General features: G+C 39.1%; 1 protein-coding gene across 1 annotated transcript in view; it reads left to right on the top strand.

Moving 5' to 3' along the window:
• The window catches only part of IRF8 (interferon regulatory factor 8), a 655,970-nt gene that overhangs the window by 15,371 nt on the left and 622,138 nt on the right, over positions 1-18,461 (top strand). The window contains exon 3 of the mRNA XM_053700919.1: positions 6,219-6,266. Within this exon, the coding sequence (XP_053556894.1) occupies positions 6,219-6,266 (48 nt within the window). The remainder of the gene's footprint in view (positions 1-6,218; positions 6,267-18,461) is intronic.

Genomic DNA, 18,461 nt, shown 5'->3' with positions numbered 1-18,461 from the left:
TGGGGGACTAGAAAACTCTTTTACATGTGGATTTGAGATCTGTAAAATATGCCAATGTTTTCTTAATACTTTCTGTATTTGATTGCTCCAAGGGGAGTATTCATTAACAAAGATAATTTTTGTATTATTTTTATTACTTCTTATTCTCTCTTTGAGTAAATCGGTCCTAGGGGTCTGTAATGCATCCCTAATTCCCTGCTGAATTAAATCTGTCGGGTATCCTCTCTGTTTGAAGTGTTTACCCATTTCTGATAGCCTTTCTTTTACTAGATTTTCATCAGAGACAATCCGTCTCACACGCATGAATTGGCTCCTGGGTAAACTCTTCAACAGTGCAAGAGGGTGTGCACTATTAAAGTGTAACAAATTGTTATAGTCTGTTTGTTTTTTTGTAAAGATCCACAGCTAGCAAACCCTCTTGTTTATAAATAGGGGTATCAAGAAAATCAATTCTCTCCTCACTTACAGTCAATTTAAATTTTATATGCTGTGTAGCACAATTCAGATCATTAACAAATTGTTCCAGGGTTTCAATGTCGCCCAACCAAATGCCAAAGATAGCATCTATATAGCGCCACCAGGTGGCGCCATATAGATGAAACAACTGATGACTGTAGACAAAATACTCTTCAAATGTGTTCATGTATATATTTGCATAGGTTGGGGCGACATTGGAACCCATGGCAGTACCCTGTAATTGCAGATAGAAATTGTGCTACACAGCATATAAAATTTAAATTGACTATAAGTGAGGAGAGAATTGATTTTCTTGATACCTCTATTTATAAACAAGAGGGTTTGCTAGCTGTGGATCTTTACAAAAAACAAACAGACTATAACAATTTGTTGCACTTTAATAGTGCACACCCTCCTACACTGTTGAAGAGTTTACCCTGGAGCCAATTAATGCGTGTGAGACGGATTGTCTCTGATGAAAATCTAGTAAAAGAAAGGCTATCAGAAATGGGTAAACACGTCAAACAGAGAGGATACCCGACAGATTTAATTCAGCAGGGAATTAGGGATGCATTACAGACCCCTAGGACCGATTTACTTAAAGAGAGATTAAGAAGTAATAAAAATAATACAAAAATGATCTTTGTTAATGAATACTCCCCTTGGAGCAATCAAATACAGAAAGTATTAAGAAAACATTGGCATATTTTGCAGATCTCAAATCCACATGTAAAAGAGTTTTCTAGTCCCCCCATGACTGCATTTAGAATGGGTAAAAACCTTAAAGACACATTAGTTAAAGCTGATGTGGGTCCAAAGAGAAATATAAATAAGGGGCACATTGGGGATAAGAACCTGGGATGTTTTCCATGTCTCAACTGCCAGAATTGCAATAATGTCATCAAAGGCCCAACCTTTACTCACCCCTCTACAGGTAAAAAATATAGGTTGAAGGATTATTATACTTGTAATTCTAAGTTCGTGATATACCTAATTAAGTGTCCATGTGGTTTTGGGTATGTTGGCGAGACCACCCAGAAGGTACGGGAGCGCATTAACCAACATAAAAGCAATATCAGGACAGGTAAATTAGATGCTCCTGTGTCCAACCATTTTATTATGGCTGGACATCAAATTAATCAGCTCAGATTCCAGGTACTTGAACATATAAAAATACCTAGGAGGGGTGGGAATAGAACAAAGATGTTAAAGTACAGGGAATTGTACTGGATTCATGAGTTAGGGACTATGATCCCTAATGGAATGAACAGGGAAATGGATTGGAGTATATGCCAGTGAATATTAATAACTATACATTTAACAACAAAATGTCTTTTGTTCAAGGATTGGATGTTAAAAATGCAAAGATACAAAGAAATTTATTTGACTAACTTCTCTATATATCCTTTGTTGAAGGTCACCTTGAATGTATTTTGAAAATTTGAATATATGCCAGTTAATATTAATAACTATACACCTAACAACAAAATGTCTTTTGTTCAAGAACTTGATGCTAAAAATGCAAAGATATAGAGAAATGTATTTGACTAACTTCTTTATATATCCTTTGTTGAAGTTCACCTTGAATGTATTTTGAAAAATTCAGAAATTGGCCACTAGATGGCATTGAGTTCAGGAAAGGATAACTAAAGGTTAACACAGGTGAAAACAGGTGTCTTTTGTTCAAGGATTGGATGTTAAAAATGCAAAGATATAAAGAAATTTATTTGACTAACTTCTCTATATATCCTTTGTTGAAGGTCACCTTGAATGTATTTTGAAAATTTGAGTACATGCCAGTTAATATTAATAACTATACACCGAACAACAAAATGTCTTTTGTTCAAGAACTTGATGTTAAAAATGCAAAGATATAGAGACATTTATTTGACTAACTTCTTTATATATCCTTTGTTGAAGGTCACCTTGAATGTATTTTGAAAAATTAAGAAATTGGCCACTAGATGGCATTGAGTTCAGGAAAGGATAACTAAAGGTTAACACAGGTGAAAACAGGTGTGGTAGGCGGAGCTTCAGCCTATTTAAAGGACCATTATACACTCATTTTTTCTTTGCATAAATGTTTTGTAGATGATCTATTTATAAAGCCCATAAAGTTTTTTTTTTTTTTTTAAATGTATAATTTTGCTTATTTTTAAAGAACATTGCTCTGATTTTCAGACTCCTAACCAAGCCCTAAAGTTTTATTTGAATACCGTCAGCTACCTTCTCCAGCTTGCTCCTGTTTGTGTAAAGGGTCTTTTCATATGCAAAAGAAGGGGGATGGGGGGGGGGAGTGTCTTATTTCCCACTTGCAGTGGGCTTTCCAATTGCCTTTTCAACAGAGCTAAACTGAAAGCTTCTAAGTACGTTTTTAAACCATTTAATACTGGATTTTTATATCAGTATCTGTGCATCTTATTCTTTATAGTAGTGTCTATTACATGCAGTTATATGAAAATGAGTGTATACTGTCCCTTTAAGGTTTGATTTTAATGTTTTATGTTAGACATGAATAAGGACATGGGTCCGAAACGTTGTCTGTTTTAATTGGCACAATAAAGCAATAATGTTTTAGCTACAGTTGGTGGTGCGGCTATATTACTACTTTGAACTGTACAGTAGGTACTGATATGGTCTCTCAGCATTGTGTGCCTGTACAGTTGGTACTGGAAGGGTCACTCAGCAGTGTGAGTTTGTACAGTAGGTACTAGGAGGGTCAATCAACAGTGTGTCCCTGTACAGTAGATACTAGTAAAGTCGCTCAGCAGTGTGTGCCTGTACAGTAGGTACTAGCAGGGTTTCTCAGCAGTGTGTGTCTGTACAGTAGGTACTAGCAGGGTCTCTCAGCAGTGTGTGTCTGTACAGTAGGTACTAGCAGGGTTTCTCAGCAGTGTGTGTCTGTACAGTAGGTACTGGCAGGGTCTCTCAGCAGTGTGTGCCTGTACAGTAGGTACTAGCAGGGTCTCTCAGCAGTGTGTGCCTGTACAGTAGGTACTGGCAGGGTCTCTCAGCAGTTTGTGTCTGTACAGTAGGTACTAGCAGGGTCTCTCAGCAGTGTGTGCCTGTACAGTAGGTACTAGCAGGGTCTCTCAGCAGTGTTTGCCTGTACAGTAGGTACTAGCAGGGTCTCTCAGCAGTGTTTGCCTGTACAGTAGGTACTAGCAGGGTCTCTCAGCACTGTGTGCCTGTACAGTAGGTACTGGCGGGGTCTCTCAGCAGTGTGTGCCTGAACAGTAGGTACTGGCAGGGTCTCTCAGCAGTGTGTGCCTGTACAGTAGGTACTGGCGGGGTCTCTCAGCAGTGTGTGCCTGTACAGTAGGTACTAGCAGGGTCTCTCAGCAGTGTGTGACTGTACAGTAGGTACTAGCAGGGTCTCTCAGAAGTGTGTGCCTGTCCAGTAGGTACTGGCGGGGGCTCTCAGCAGTGTGTGCCTGTACAATAGGTACTGGCGGGGCCTCTCAGCAGTGTGTGCCTGTACAATAGGTACTGGTGGGGCCTCTCAGCAGTGTGTGCCTGTACAGTAGGTACTGGCGGGGTCTCTCAGCAGTGTGTGCCTGTACAGTAGGTACTGGCGGGGTCTCTCAGCAGTGTGTGCCTGTCCAGTAGGTACTGGCGGGGTCTCTCAGCAGTGTGTGCCTGTCCAGTAGGTACTGGCGGGGTCTCTCAGCAGTGTGTGCCTGTACAATAGGTACTGGCAGGGTCTCTCAGCAGTGTGTGCCTGTACAGTAGGTACTGGCGGGGTCTCTCAGCAGTGTGTGCCTGTACAGTAGGTACTGGCGGGGTCTCTCAGCAGTGTGTGCCTGTACAATAGGTACTGGCAGGGTCTCTCAGCAGTGTGTGCCTGTACAATAGGTACTGGCGTGGTCTCTCAGCAGTGTGTGCCTGTACAGTAGGTACTGGCGTGGTCTCTCAGCAGTGTGTGCCTGTACAGTAGGTACTAGCGGGGTCTCTCAGCAGTGTGTGCCTGTACAGTAGGTACTAGCGGGGTCTCTCAGCAGTGTGTGCCTGTACAGTAGGTACTAGCGGGGTCTCTCAGCAGTGTGTGCCTGTACAGTAGGTACTAGCGGGGTCTCTCAGCAGTATGTGCCTGTACAGTAGGTACTAGCGGGGTCTCTCAGCAGTGTGTGCCTGTACAGTAGGTACTGGCGGGGTCTCTCAGCAGTGTGTGCCTGTACAGTAGGTACTGGCGGGGTCTCTCAGCAGTGTGTGCCTGTACAATAGGTACTGGCGTGGTCTCTCAGCAGTGTGTGCCTGTACAGTAGGTACTGGCGTGGTCTCTCAGCAGTGTGTGCCTGTACAGTAGGTACTAGCGGGGTCTCTCAGCAGTGTGTGCCTGTACAGTAGGTACTAGCGGGGTCTCTCAGCAGTGTGTGCCTGTACAGTAGGTACTAGCGGGGTCTCTCAGAAGTGTGTGCCTGTACAGTAGGTACTAGCGGGGTCTCTCAGCAGTGTGTGCCTGTACAGTAGGTACTAGCGGGGTCTCTCAGCAGTGTGTGCCTGTACAGTAGGTACTAGCGGGGTCTCTCAGCAGTGTGTGCCTGTACAGTAGGTACTGGCGGGGTCTCTCAGCAGTGTGTGCCTGTACAGTAGGTACTAGCGGGGTCTCTCAGCAGTGTGTGCCTGTACAGTAGGTACTGGCGGGGTCTCTCAGCAGTGTGTGCCTGTACAGTAGGTACTGGCGGGGTCTCTCAGCAGTGTGTGCCTGTACAGTAGGTACTGGCGGGGTCTCTCAGCAGTGTGTGCCTGTACAGTAGGTACTGGCGGGGTCTCTCAGCAGTGTGTGCCTGTACAGTAGGTACTAGCGGGGTCTCTCAGCAGTGTGTGCCTGTACAGTAGGTACTGGCGGGTTCTCTCAGCAGTGTGTGCCTGTACAGTAGGTACTGGCGGGGTCTCTCAGCAGTGTGTGCCTGTACAGTACGTACTAGCGGGGTCTCTCAGCAGTGTGTGCCTGTACAGTAGGTACTGGCGGGGTCTCTCAGCAGTGTGTGCCTGTACAGTAGGTACTGGCGGGGTCTCTCAGCAGTGTGTGCCTGTACAGTAGGTACTGGCGGGGTCTCTCAGCAGTGTGTGCCTGTACAGTAGGTACTGGCGGGGTCTCTCAGCAGTGTGTGCCTGTACAGTAGGTACTGGCGGGGTCTCTCAGCAGTGTGTGCCTGTACAGTAGGTACTGGCAGGGCTGTTTTAAGTCTCTAAAAACCTGCAGAAATGTATACAAATATGTAATGTTTAATACAATGTATCTATGTCGATGAGTAGATCTCATATAAAAGTGCTGGCTGGAAAGTCTATGGGGACAAAAGTGAGTTTAAACCCCAAAACATGGCTCCCCTGAGTTCTCTTTCCGTTCCTGGAGACACAAACAGTACAATATTTTTGGTAGCCCTCATCTGAACCCCCAAACCATTTTTTTACATAAAATTATGCCATATGGCTTAGAACTGTCTCTCATTTTCATATTCATCTTCCCATACATAAACCCCCACTTTTCCTTTCTAAACTAAGCACACTTCAAGACTCCTCATAATCTGTCTTTTAGCATAATTTACATTCTTTATTTCCTGTCTCTTTCCCTAATAAACTATCCCTAGTGAAAGCCTAAATCTCACCCCAGTGCCTATAAATGTTACCTTCTCATGTTTCAGCCCTCTCCCTTCATAAACTGTCTCTCGCATGTATCTCCCCGCCTACAAGCAGTCATTAGCTTTACCTCAGTTTTCTGTCTCTAGCAGTTCCTCAGACTTTCTCCTGTTTGTTTGCAGTACTTGGTTACCAGAAACCGTGGAGCCATGGGCGGAGGAATGAGCCAGGTATAATCATGGGACTTATTGTTGAAAGTAACCGGGGATTGTTTTGCATCAACAAATTAAACTAATAATGATCATGTTGTTGTCAGAACAAAACTTCATTTTATTCAGCACTATTTGTTTTCTTGTTAATTAAGTACTGCGAGAAGCTATTGGAAAATAACCCAATTTATAGTAGTCAAATAGAATTGCAAACATTACAGAACACCCGATATATGTCTGCTTATTGTTATTGCTAATAGAGTTACTAGTTTTTTAGTTTTAGATGAGTGTGAAGTAAGAGATATAATTGATTAGACTAATATTCTAATGGCACCTGTGGCTCACATTCCCTGGAAACCGTCTCTGTTCCTTTTGTATGAAAACCCAAACAAAAAACAAGTAATGTTTTTTTTGTTTCTGAAAATAATTGTAATGTTTCTATGAACTTTATTAATTAGCTGTGCTGCATGTTTATAGACAAGGTTTCTAGATTTCAGTAGTCGCCCCCCCCATACAAAAACTGGCATTTTAAAAATATAGTAAATCTGCAAATTTCGGATATACATTTAGATTGTTAGATATTTTAGTCTAGTATTTTTAAAACGAGCACATTATGCTATTTGTTTCTTTATATAAACAAAAAAAGAAACAGAGAATATAATTATTAATGTAACTCATTTGTTAATAATAAACTGCTTAAACAAAGGTATTTTATATATATATATATATATATATATATATATATATATATATATATATATATATATATATATATTATAGTTTTATGGTGATGTAATTGTCAGCACCATTATATGTTGATTTAGAGTTGCAGATTTTATGGAGCAGAACAAAATACATTATCTGACTAAAATAATGGAGGGCAAATCTTCTAAATATATCGTTTTTTTAAAGAAAAATACATTTCTGTATTTTCATAACAGCTATGGTTTATCTAGATATATGCCACTGTACTGATTTATTGGCAGATATTGTCATTTGTGCAAGGGTGTGCTGGTGTCATTGTACTGATCCAGAAAGACATTACATGAATTTACCAGTAATTTACTATTGTATTTTATTTAAAAGTACACATTTACTTCTCTGAGAGATAATTTGCTGATGTAAAATCAAAGTATTAAAAATTTCCCCCTAGAGGCATACAGAATTCAGTCTGGAGAAGTGGAGGGCTATACTGGGGCTGAACAGGTGTGTTCTAGAAAGTACTGATTACTAAATCCTATATAGTGCTGACTGGATTTGTGCACATTCTGCCTATTTTAAGATACCTAGGAAATTATTCTTGTTTCATTAAAGGGACAGTCTACACCAGAATTTCTATTGTTAAAAAAGATAGATAATCCCTTTATTACCCATTCCCTAGTTTTGCACAACCAACACAGTTATATTTATATACTTTTTACCTCTGTGATTACCTTGTAGCTAAGCCTCTGCAAACTGCCCCCTTATTTCAGTTCTTTTGACAGACATCCATTTTAGCCAATTAGAGCTGGCTCATCTGAACTCCACGTGCATGAGCACAGTGTTATCTATATGACACACATGAACTAATACCCTCTAGTGGTAAAAAACTGTCAAAATGCCCTGAGAGAAGAGGTAGCCTTCAAGGGTTAAGACATTGGCATATGAACCTCCTAGGTTTAGCTTTCAACTACGAATACCAAGAGAAAAAAGCAAAATGGGTGATAAAAATAAATTGGAAAATTGTGTAAAATGACATTCTCTATCAGAATCATGAAAGTTTATTTTGGACTAGACTATCCCTTTTAATGATTAGGACATGGGAAGGTTTTTGATTGATATGTTTGTGTAGTGTACTTTTTTTTTCCCCCTTGGAAAGGCCAATTACTTTTATTTTAAGTGAATGTTTTTGTATTTTTACCTCCGCAAGCTGAGCTGAGATAAATGCCAGGACATAAGGAGTAGCTAAATTTAGTTGCTGGCAAACTGCCGTCATACAGTCACTGTAAACACTACTCCATGGGGCATACACATGGTTTATAACTCTGCAAAAGTGAGATGCACCTTTCAATTCTCTTGTGCTTTTAACAAAACCCATTACTATCTTTATACTGAAAATAATGGTAATCATTAGTCTCCAAAAGTATTCTCAGTCAATTTTACATTCAAACATTTCCTTTTAAAGTTTAGTTTGTTCTGTCTTTTGATAATCAAATACTGAAGCAGATTTGGGTTTATGCAAAAAATATTTTATCTTGATTGTTTCTGCATAGATCTTTTTGTAAATGATTGCACCTGCTTCGTGTTTGGGTTTACATTTTAAATTTAAAGGGACAGTAAACACAAGGCATAGACATTTTTTGGCAATATGGCTGCAGATAGCGGCATTCAGTTCTTTTCAATGTAAAAGTACAACACTTAAAGTGTCAGTAAACCCGAAAAATAATGTTATATAATTCTGCACATAGTGCAGAATTATATAACATTATTTTAGTGCTATCGTTATAAACCCTTTCTTTCCTTTTTAATTTTTTTAAAATATGGCTGTTTTTCAGACCCGCTCTCTGTACTCTGCTGAGCGGGTCTGTTTTTATTCCACAGCGCATCGGGCCAGCTGTATAGTCACAGCCCGGCCCGACTGCGCCATTACACTAAGTGCAGCTCGCTCCTGCTGTCAGACAGAGCAGGAGCGAGCTGCACTTAGTGTTATGGTGTGGTCGGGCCGGGCTGTGACTATACAGCTGGCCCAATGCGCTGTGGAATAAAAACAGACCCGCTCAGAGTACAGAGAGCGGGTCTGAAAAACAGCCATATTTTAAAAAAATTAAAAGGGGGGAAAAAAAGGGTTTATAACGATAGCACTAAAATAATGTTATATAATTCTGCACTATGTGCAGAATTATATAACATTATTTTTTAGGTTTACTGTCCCTTTTAAAGATCAGGGCAAATGCAGATCATTGTGTGTTGCGCTTTCACACTAATATATCTGCTGCCAAAAAATACTGAATACCACTGTCTGCAGACATATTCAACGTTTGCTGAATTCTGAAAAAATAACAAGCCCAGTAAACCCTCTGTAATTATAAAACATTTCTGTTGTTTTGCTGTAGAATAACATATCAGCCAAATGTAAACATTTTTCAAACAAATTAACATCTCGTTTGCTGCAAATACTTTACAATAGCCAAACTCCACTCACCACTTCCCTTACTTGGAGGTAGGATTGCTACCCGTCACTTAAAATACAGAACACTTATAAGTTACACATGCTGCAGGGTGTGCAGTGAGGAATATGAATAGTGCTGTCCAGAAACACAAGGGGCCCCATTACATATGCGGCGTCGCCCACAAAAGCTGGCGACATTATTTGCACGGGTTTGTTATTCAATATACAGCGCTGCATATAAATGCGGCACATATATTTCACCCGTCTGCCGCAATTTTTACTTCCATAGGCTAACGTGGGACCGCGTCGGAAATCGGTATCCAACATTCAGCGCAAGGACTTACGCGGCAAAAATTGAGAAATCTAACTCCATTTTTATCTCGCCATACAAGGCAGCCGCAGAAGGACTTGCGCTGAGTATGGGAGCACTGTAACTCCTGAAACTGGCTGCAAAAATAAATACCTAACGCATGTGCAATATCTATCTACCTGTCAACCGCAATCCCCAACCGCAATAACTAAAAAACTGTATTAACCCCTATATCCGCCATCAAACCCACATCGGAACTAATAAATGTATTAACCCTTTAACCGACAACCCCCCGCAACGCAATAAGCCTAATGAAACTATTAACCCCTATATCCGCCATCAAACCCACACCGCAAGTAATAACTAAATTATTAACCCCTAAATCTGCCAACCCCAACATCCCAAACGACCTATTAAAGTATTAACCGCTAAACCGCCAAAGCCCACAACGCAAATAAATAAATTACTAAGGCCCCTAAATGAACCTAAATTACAAAATACTAAAGTTACTATTAAAATAAAAAAAAATAGCACTACTTAAAAAATAAAAATAAACGAAGTATAAATTAAAGGGTCAGTCTAATCAAAATTAAAATTCTGGTGTAGACTGTCCCTTTAAGCTAAAATTACAGAAAATAAAAATACAAAATTACCAAATTTAAAAAATATTATACCTAATCCCTATAAAAATAAAAAGCCCCCCCAAAATAAAAACACCCCGTACTCTAAGAATAAATTACCAGTAGCCCTTAAAAGGGCTTTTTGCAGGGCATTGCCAGGCCCGTCTTTAATACTGACTGGACCCCGGGCAAACATTTTCTTGGCCCCTCCCATGCAATTTCGCTCTCCACCCCAACATCCCAAAAAAACAACTAAATCAATTTATTTTATATATTTTTTTTTAATAATTAGCCCAGCAGTGGATCATCCACTGCTGGGCTAATCATTAAAAAAAATTGCAATATGTGAAACTGGACCTAAGCAGTACTAATAAGTAAATAAATATATAAATTCCTCCACTCTGGATTAATTTAATATGCTTTTGAATGTGATTCTGGTGTGAGGTTAGCTGGTTAAAGAGATTTAGGGCAGCCAACAGGAGCAAAGCAAGGTAAAGACTGAGGCGGAAGCATAGAGGTGCAGACAGATATAAGTTTACTGACTGGAACAATAGAACTACTATGGGAAGCTGTAAAATCGGAAACAGAGAGAAATAAAAACTATAAGAATAAACCTTACCTTAATGTGTGAAGTATCAGCATGACACTATACATCAGCCATAGCAGCACATGTCGCTACTTTGCTAGGAACAAGCTCCCTCTCATCCTGCACTAGACAGTGCTGCATGGGGGAGGGGCATGTGTACACTCACTTATTCTTCCCACTGACACCTTTCTACAAAGCACTGTTTTCCTAACAAACTTCAGTTAGTTGATCTTAGAGCCACAGCAGAAAGAGCAGGGCTAAGGGGACCAGCAGACTGGATGCTGTCTGCCCAAGGCTGCATGGATACAGACGAGTCACACAGCCTCAAGACTGAAGAGAGCAGTGTGTGCAGCTGCACAGATGCTCAAATCCTCACGTGCCTGCCACTCCAGCTTTCGGCTGCATGCGCCTATAGTGAGCCCTACCCAGAAACAATCCCTACCACCAGAGCAGTGACCTGGTGACAGTAGTAACCCCAGCAGGACCTTTTCTGATGCAGTGGGATTGACTGGATGCCTAGTTAGGGCTTAGCATACAGTGCTGCACAGTGCACATCTAAAACAGCACATGGCACTAGCTTGGAATGTCACATGACATCGGCATGGTCTGGCACAGTTTCTCACAAATAAATATAAGCAGAGAACTTTTGACTGTGACAATATTAGGACTGACTGTGTGTGTCCTCCATGTCATCACATGAAATCAGCTGTCTGGCATGAACTAAAAAAAAAAAAAATTTTTTTTTTTTTTTTTTTTTTAGGACTCTTGGGCCCCTCAACAAAGACTGGGCCCAGGGCAGCTGCCCCTTTTGCCCTGTGTTAAAGACGGTCCTGGGCATTGCCCCAAGATAATCGGCTCTTTTACAAAAAATAAACAAAGTCCCCCCTAACGGTAAAACCCCACTAAACCCACCCAAATAAAAGAACCCTAAAAAGAACACTAAAAAACCTAAACTACATATTGCCTTGAAAAGGGCATTTGTTGGGCATTGCCCTTAAAAGGGCATTTACCTCTTTTACTGTCCACCCTATCTAAATAATAAAAAAAAAAAACAACAACCAAAAAACCCCAAAAATATTTAAAAAACGTGTCTTACCCCCAGTTCCCATGCTTCCATGCGGCGACCTCTTCTTCCAGGAACAATCCGGAGCGGAGGGAGGAGATGAAGACCGGCGACCCTGTCATTTTAAGTGCGGACTAGATATTTTTTCCCTAACCTTTTTATAGCTAGTTATTTACCATTGCATATAGATAAAGATATTTTTATGTTAGAATGAAGTCTAGGCTTACTTTGTTAAGAGGCCCCTTGCATTGGTGGAGAGTTAACAAAATATCCCACCTTAGTGAAATTGGCAATACCCTACTTATGCATCTCAGACACCTCAACACCTCGGGGTCGATCCGATATAAATCGTCGCCCGCAAAAGCCGGCGACGCCAATATTTGCGCGGGTTTGGTATCACATATACGGCGTAACCTAGAAGTTACGCCCGTATATTTCTGCCGTCGCCCGTAGTTTTTTGGGCCATAGGCAGGTATACCAAACCCGCGCAGTTTGGTATCCAATATGCAGCGTAAGGACTTACGTGGCGAAAATGGAGAAAACTTACTCCATTTTCACCTCGCCACAAAAAGCAGCCGTAAGAAGCCTTACGCTGACTATTGGAGCCCCGTAACTTCCTAAACTGGCTGCTAAAATAAACCTAACACCTAACGCATGCGCAATGTCTATCTACCTGTCAACCGCGATCCCCCCCCCCCCCGAAATCCCTAATAAAGTTATTAACCCCTAAACCGCCGCTCCCGGACCCCGCCGCCATCTACATAAACTAACCCCCTACTGTGAGCCCCTAAAACCGCCGCCATCTACCTTATCTATCCCCTAATCTGACCCCTTACACCGCCGCCACCTATATAAAAATTATTAACCCCTAATCTAATCCCCCTATACCGCCGCCAGCTATATTAATATTATTAACCCATAATGTAAGCCACTTACACCGCCGCCATCTCTATTAAAATGATTAATCCATTATTTAATCTACCTACCCCGCCGCCAGCTATATTATCTATATTAACCCTAAGTATATTATAGTTAATATAGGTATTACATTATATATATTAACTATATTAACTCTATCTAACCCTTACACCCCTAACTAAATTTATATTAAATTAATCTAATTCATTTATAAACTAAAATATTCCTATTTAAATCTAAATACTTACCTATAAAATAAACCCTAAGATAGCTACAATATAATTAATAATTACATTGTAGCTATGTTAGGGTTAATATTTATTTTACAGGTAAATTGTTAATTATTTTAACTAGGTATAATAGCTATTAAATAGGTATTACCTATTTAATAGCTACCTAGTTAAAATAATTACCCAATTACCTGTAAAATAAATATTAACCCTAACATAGCTACAATGTAATTATTAATTATATTGTAGCTATCTTAGGGTTTATTTTATAGGTAAGTATTTAGATTTAAATAGGAATATTTTAGTTTATAAATGAATTAGATTAATTTAATATAAATTTAGTTAGGGTTAGATAGAGTTAATATAGTTAATATAAATACTATAGTAACTATATTAACTATATTAACCCTAATATAATTAGGGTTAATATATATAATGTAATACCTATATTAACTATAATATACTTAGGGTTAATATAGATAATATAGCTGGCGGCGGGGTAGGTAGATTAAATTAGGGGTTAATCATTTTAATAGAGATGGCGGCGGTGTAAGGGGCTTACATTAGGGGTTAATAATTTTAATATAGATGGCGGCGGTGTTAGGGGCTCACTTTAGGGGGTTATAGATATAATATAGCTGGCGGCGGGGTACGGGAGCGGCGGTTTAGGGGTTAATAACTTTATTAGGTTGCGGCGGGGTACGGGAGCGGCGGTTTAGGGGTTAATAGCTTTTTTATTGTTAGGATAGTGAGGGGGGATATCGGATAGAGGGTTAGACAGTGCGGGCTATGTTAGGGAGGCGTGTTAGACAGTGCGGGCTATGTTAGGGAGGCGTGTTAGACAGTGCGGGTGTTTTAGACTTTAGTCAGGTTTTATAGGCGCCGGCAGTTTCTAACGTGGCGCAAGTCACTGGCGACGCCAGAAATTTGTACTTGCGCAGATTTCTGGACATCGCTGGTTTGTCAGACTTACGGCACGTTAGCATCTGACGGCGACTTATATGGGATAGCTCAAGTTGCGAGCTGAAACTGCGGGCGACGCCGGTTCCCTCGCTTGCGCCGCAAACTGTGATCTATATCGGATCGCGCCCCTCATGAGCACCTCTTCTCTGCTGCAAGCAAAATAGCTGCAAAAAGAGAGACAGCCAGGAACATGTGGACATATAATTTTTGCATTTGAATGCAAAGTTTCTGAGAGAGTAAATAATAGAATGTTATTAACAGTAATAGTCTACCTTTTTGTAGTTCTACTTCTTTTGAAACAGTTTTTTTTTTTTTTTTTTGGCTTGATTTAAAAAAAATTGTTCTGCTGCGGGTTAAAAAATTGGACAAACAGTTGTGTTAATGTAAAGTTTTAGTCTGAATTTTATATTTATAACACTCGGTATGTAGATTTTATTTTAAATACGAATTTTTTTTTTTTTAAATCAGATTAGTCGATTAATCAAAAAAATAATCTGCCCATTAATCGATTATAAAAATAATTGTTAGTTGCAGTCCTAATGGAAGCACAATGCAAATATTTTTTTTCTATGCATAACTAACTATTTTGTATTAAAATCTTAAGATGTTTACTGTCCCTTTTTTAAATAAAAAAAATGCAGCATCTTATTACACGTGTGCGTGTATATAAAGAACTGTGTGGGAAGTATCCAATAGGGATCAATAAAGCTAAAATTAACCTTACAAGCTTCCTAATTAACCCCATTCACTGCCAGTGAAATTAGCGACCTTCTAATTAACAAAAAGAAATGGCAATGCCAAATATGTCTATTTCTGAACAAAGGGGATCCCAGAAAAGCTTTTACAACAAGTTTTGCCATGATTGCACAAGCAGTATTTATATAATTTCAGTAAGGAAACCTAAAGTTTGTGAAAAAGTTTGATCGCATTTGGCAGTGAAATGGTGGCATGAAATATATATCAAAATGGGCCTAGATCAATATCTTGGGTTGTCTACTTGAAAATAAATATATTGTATCTATCTTTTCAAAATTAAAGGATTCCCAGAGGCAAAGTAACGTAGAATAAAATAAAGTCTTTATTATTCCAAACGTTTAAACATTCCAGGAGGGTCACGGTTGTCTCAGTAAATCAACACAAGAGTACTGAACGTTACTTACGGCTAAAGTGACGTAATCATAACTAAAACAGAACACTTGTGCAACCTATTTTAAAAGCAATAAAAGAAGCTGATTGGCCATTAGAAAACCAATTCATGTGTGTCTAAACTGAGTACTATAAGGTTAACCCTTAATATTCCTATATTATATTAGCCTATGTTTTCATATATCATAGATACAGTCCCATATATGCAATTGTGCAAAAGGAGATATATTCATAAAATTATGCGGAACAAACAAATTAGATTTGTTTGAAATGACCTGGGCCGACTGGAAAGATAAGTATGGTACCTTATGGCGCCCATCTGCCACGACACAGGATACCCTGCCCATTACCTAATAGTTTTTTGTTTTTTTTAAGGACGCTTATCTACTTTACATTAAGGGCTGAGCTGCCAAACATGACGTTTGTGTGATATCCCCCTCCCCTACTATGTACCTCTTCTCCCCCCCTACTACTGCACCGTCTATACACGAACTGAGGTGCGTGTATAGACTAACTAACATGACCGTTATATCTGTCTCCATGTATGCGGAGAATGCTTTGATTTGTTTTCATGGCATAATCTATATTTTCTGTAGGGCCGTTGGTCCTACACTTTCCTAAGTTTGTATTTGTGAAGGGGTCCTGCGAGTCCCCATTTGCTCTTTCTCTATTCTTTAAAACTGCAAATAAAAATTTAAATAATAAAAAAAAAATAATAATTATGCGGGACATAGTATAATAGTATGACAATAGGTAAATTAGATGTGTATATACAGTTGTGCTCATACGTTTACATACCCTGCAGAATTTATGATTTCTTGGGCATTTTTCAGAGAATATGAATAACACAAAAACTTTTCTTTCACTCATGGTTAGTGTTTGGCTGAAGCCATTTATTATCAATCAACTGTGTTTACTCTTTTAAAATTATGACAACAGACACTACCCAAATGACCCTGATCAAAAGTTTACATACCCTGGTGATTTTGGCCTGATAACATGCACACAAGTTGACACAAAGGGGTTTGAATGGCTATTAAAGGTTACCATACTCGCCTGTGGGGGGGAAAAGGTAGTTGAACTGTATAAAACAGGAAAGTGATATAAAAAGATATCCAAGGAATTGAGAATGCAAATCAGCAGTGTTCAAACTCCAATCAAGAAGTGGAAAATGAGGCGTTCTTTTTGATAACATACTGCATTCATCTTGTCATCAATTCCGGCCAAATTTCCTGTGCCTTTGTAGCTCACACATCCCCAAAACATCAGCGATCCACCTCCGTGTTTCACAGAAGGAATGGTGTACCTTTCATCATAGGCCTTGTTGACTCCTCTCCAAATGTAGCGTTTATGGTTGTGGCCAAAAACCTCAATCAATTTTGGTCTCATCACTCCAAATTACTTTGTGCTGTTTGGCATATTGTAAGCTGGATACTTTGTGGCATTTGCGTAGTAATAGTTTTCTTCTGGCGACTTGACCATGCAGCCCATCTTTCTTCAAGTGCCTCCTTATTGTGCATCTTGAAACAGCCACACCACATGTCCTGTATTTCACCTTAAAGGGACACTGAACCCAATTTTTTTCTTTTGTGATTCAGATAGAGCATGACATTTTAAGCAACTTTATAATTTACTCCTATTATCAAATTGTCTTCATTCTCTTGGTATCTTTATTTGAAATGCAGGAATGTAAGTTTAGATGCCAGCCCATTTTTGGTGAACAACCTGGGTTGTCCTTGCTGATTGGTGGATACATTCATCCACCAATAAAAAAGTGCTTTCCAGAGTTCTGAACCGAAAAAAAAAAGCTTAGATGCCTTCTTTTCAAATAAAGTTAGCAAGAGAATGAAGAAAAATTGATAATCGGAGTAAATTAGAAAGTTGCTTAAAATTGAATGCTCTATATCATGAAAGAAAAATTTGGGTTCAGTGTCCCTTTAAGTTATTTGTGGGTTTGTCTGTGCATCCCAAACAATTTTCCTGGCAGTTGTGGCTGAAATTTTTAGTTGGTCTACCTGACAGTGGTTTGGTTTCAACAGAACCCCTCATTTTCCACTTCTTTATTATAGTTTGAACACTGCTGATTTGCATTCTCAATTCCTTGGATATCTTTTTATATCACTTTCCTGTTTTATACAGTTCAACTACCTTTTCCCGCAGATCCTTTGACAATTCTTTTGCTTTCCCCATGACTCAGAATCCAGAATCGTCAGTGCAGCGCTGGATGAAAGATGCAAGGGTGTGTCAGGAGTCCAGAAACTCATTGACTTTTTTTATATACACACACTAATTTACAAGAAAACAGATCACCGGTGAGGATGGTTAACTTTAATAGCCATTCAAACCCCTTTGTGTCAACTTGAGTGCATGTTATCAGGCCAAAATCATCTGGGTATGTAAACTTTTGATCAGGGTCATTTGGGTAGTTTCTGTTGACATTATGACAAAAAGAGTAAACACAGTTGATTGATAATAAATGGCTTCAACCAAACACTAACCATGAGTTAAAGAAAAGTTTTTGTGTTATCATTCATATTCTCTGAAAAATGCCCAAGAAATCATAAATTCTGCCAGGGTATGTAGACTTATGAGCACAACTGTACATATAATATGCCAAACCATATACCCGTCTATTTCAATGTGATAAGTGCAATAAATATGATAAATGAGGTAGACAAAGAGGACCAGAGGGTAACCCTGCATCACATAGTTGGAGTTAGATATCTAAACTATGTAAATATTCACTCTTATAAAAATCCCAAAACCAAGACAATATTTGCTTAGCTGATATTGCAGAGGAAAAGAGAGAGATTTATTTAAAATTAATACTGGACACTATAGCAAAATCCTAATGTTCTATAGTAACTATCAAACATGTGTATATACCATATCTATTCATATAGAAGGTGTATTGTATACATATAGATAGATGGCAAGGTTAATTATTCCTGCTCATAACATATATACTACATATACTAGGTTTAGATAAAACATATAGATACAATAAAGAATATACAAATGGTTACATGAAATTCTAGAAAATGTAATTTATCATATAAATAGATACAGCCCTGGGTAGCATGTATATAACTCACGGTACCTATTTCCAATAATTAATGAGATCATATTCAGAATTTAGTCCCCTGGGAACTCTGGTCTGTAACTTGAGCACCCAGAACATTTCTCACTTTCCCAGTGCTTTATTTCTATCTCAAATGTACAATTGAGGCAG

The sequence above is a fragment of the Bombina bombina genome, chromosome 1, assembly GCF_027579735.1.
Source record: "Bombina bombina isolate aBomBom1 chromosome 1, aBomBom1.pri, whole genome shotgun sequence".
Taxonomy (NCBI): domain Eukaryota; kingdom Metazoa; phylum Chordata; class Amphibia; order Anura; family Bombinatoridae; genus Bombina; species Bombina bombina.
The sequence above is the reverse complement of the archived record's forward strand: the minus strand, read 5'-3'. Positions and strand labels throughout refer to the sequence as shown.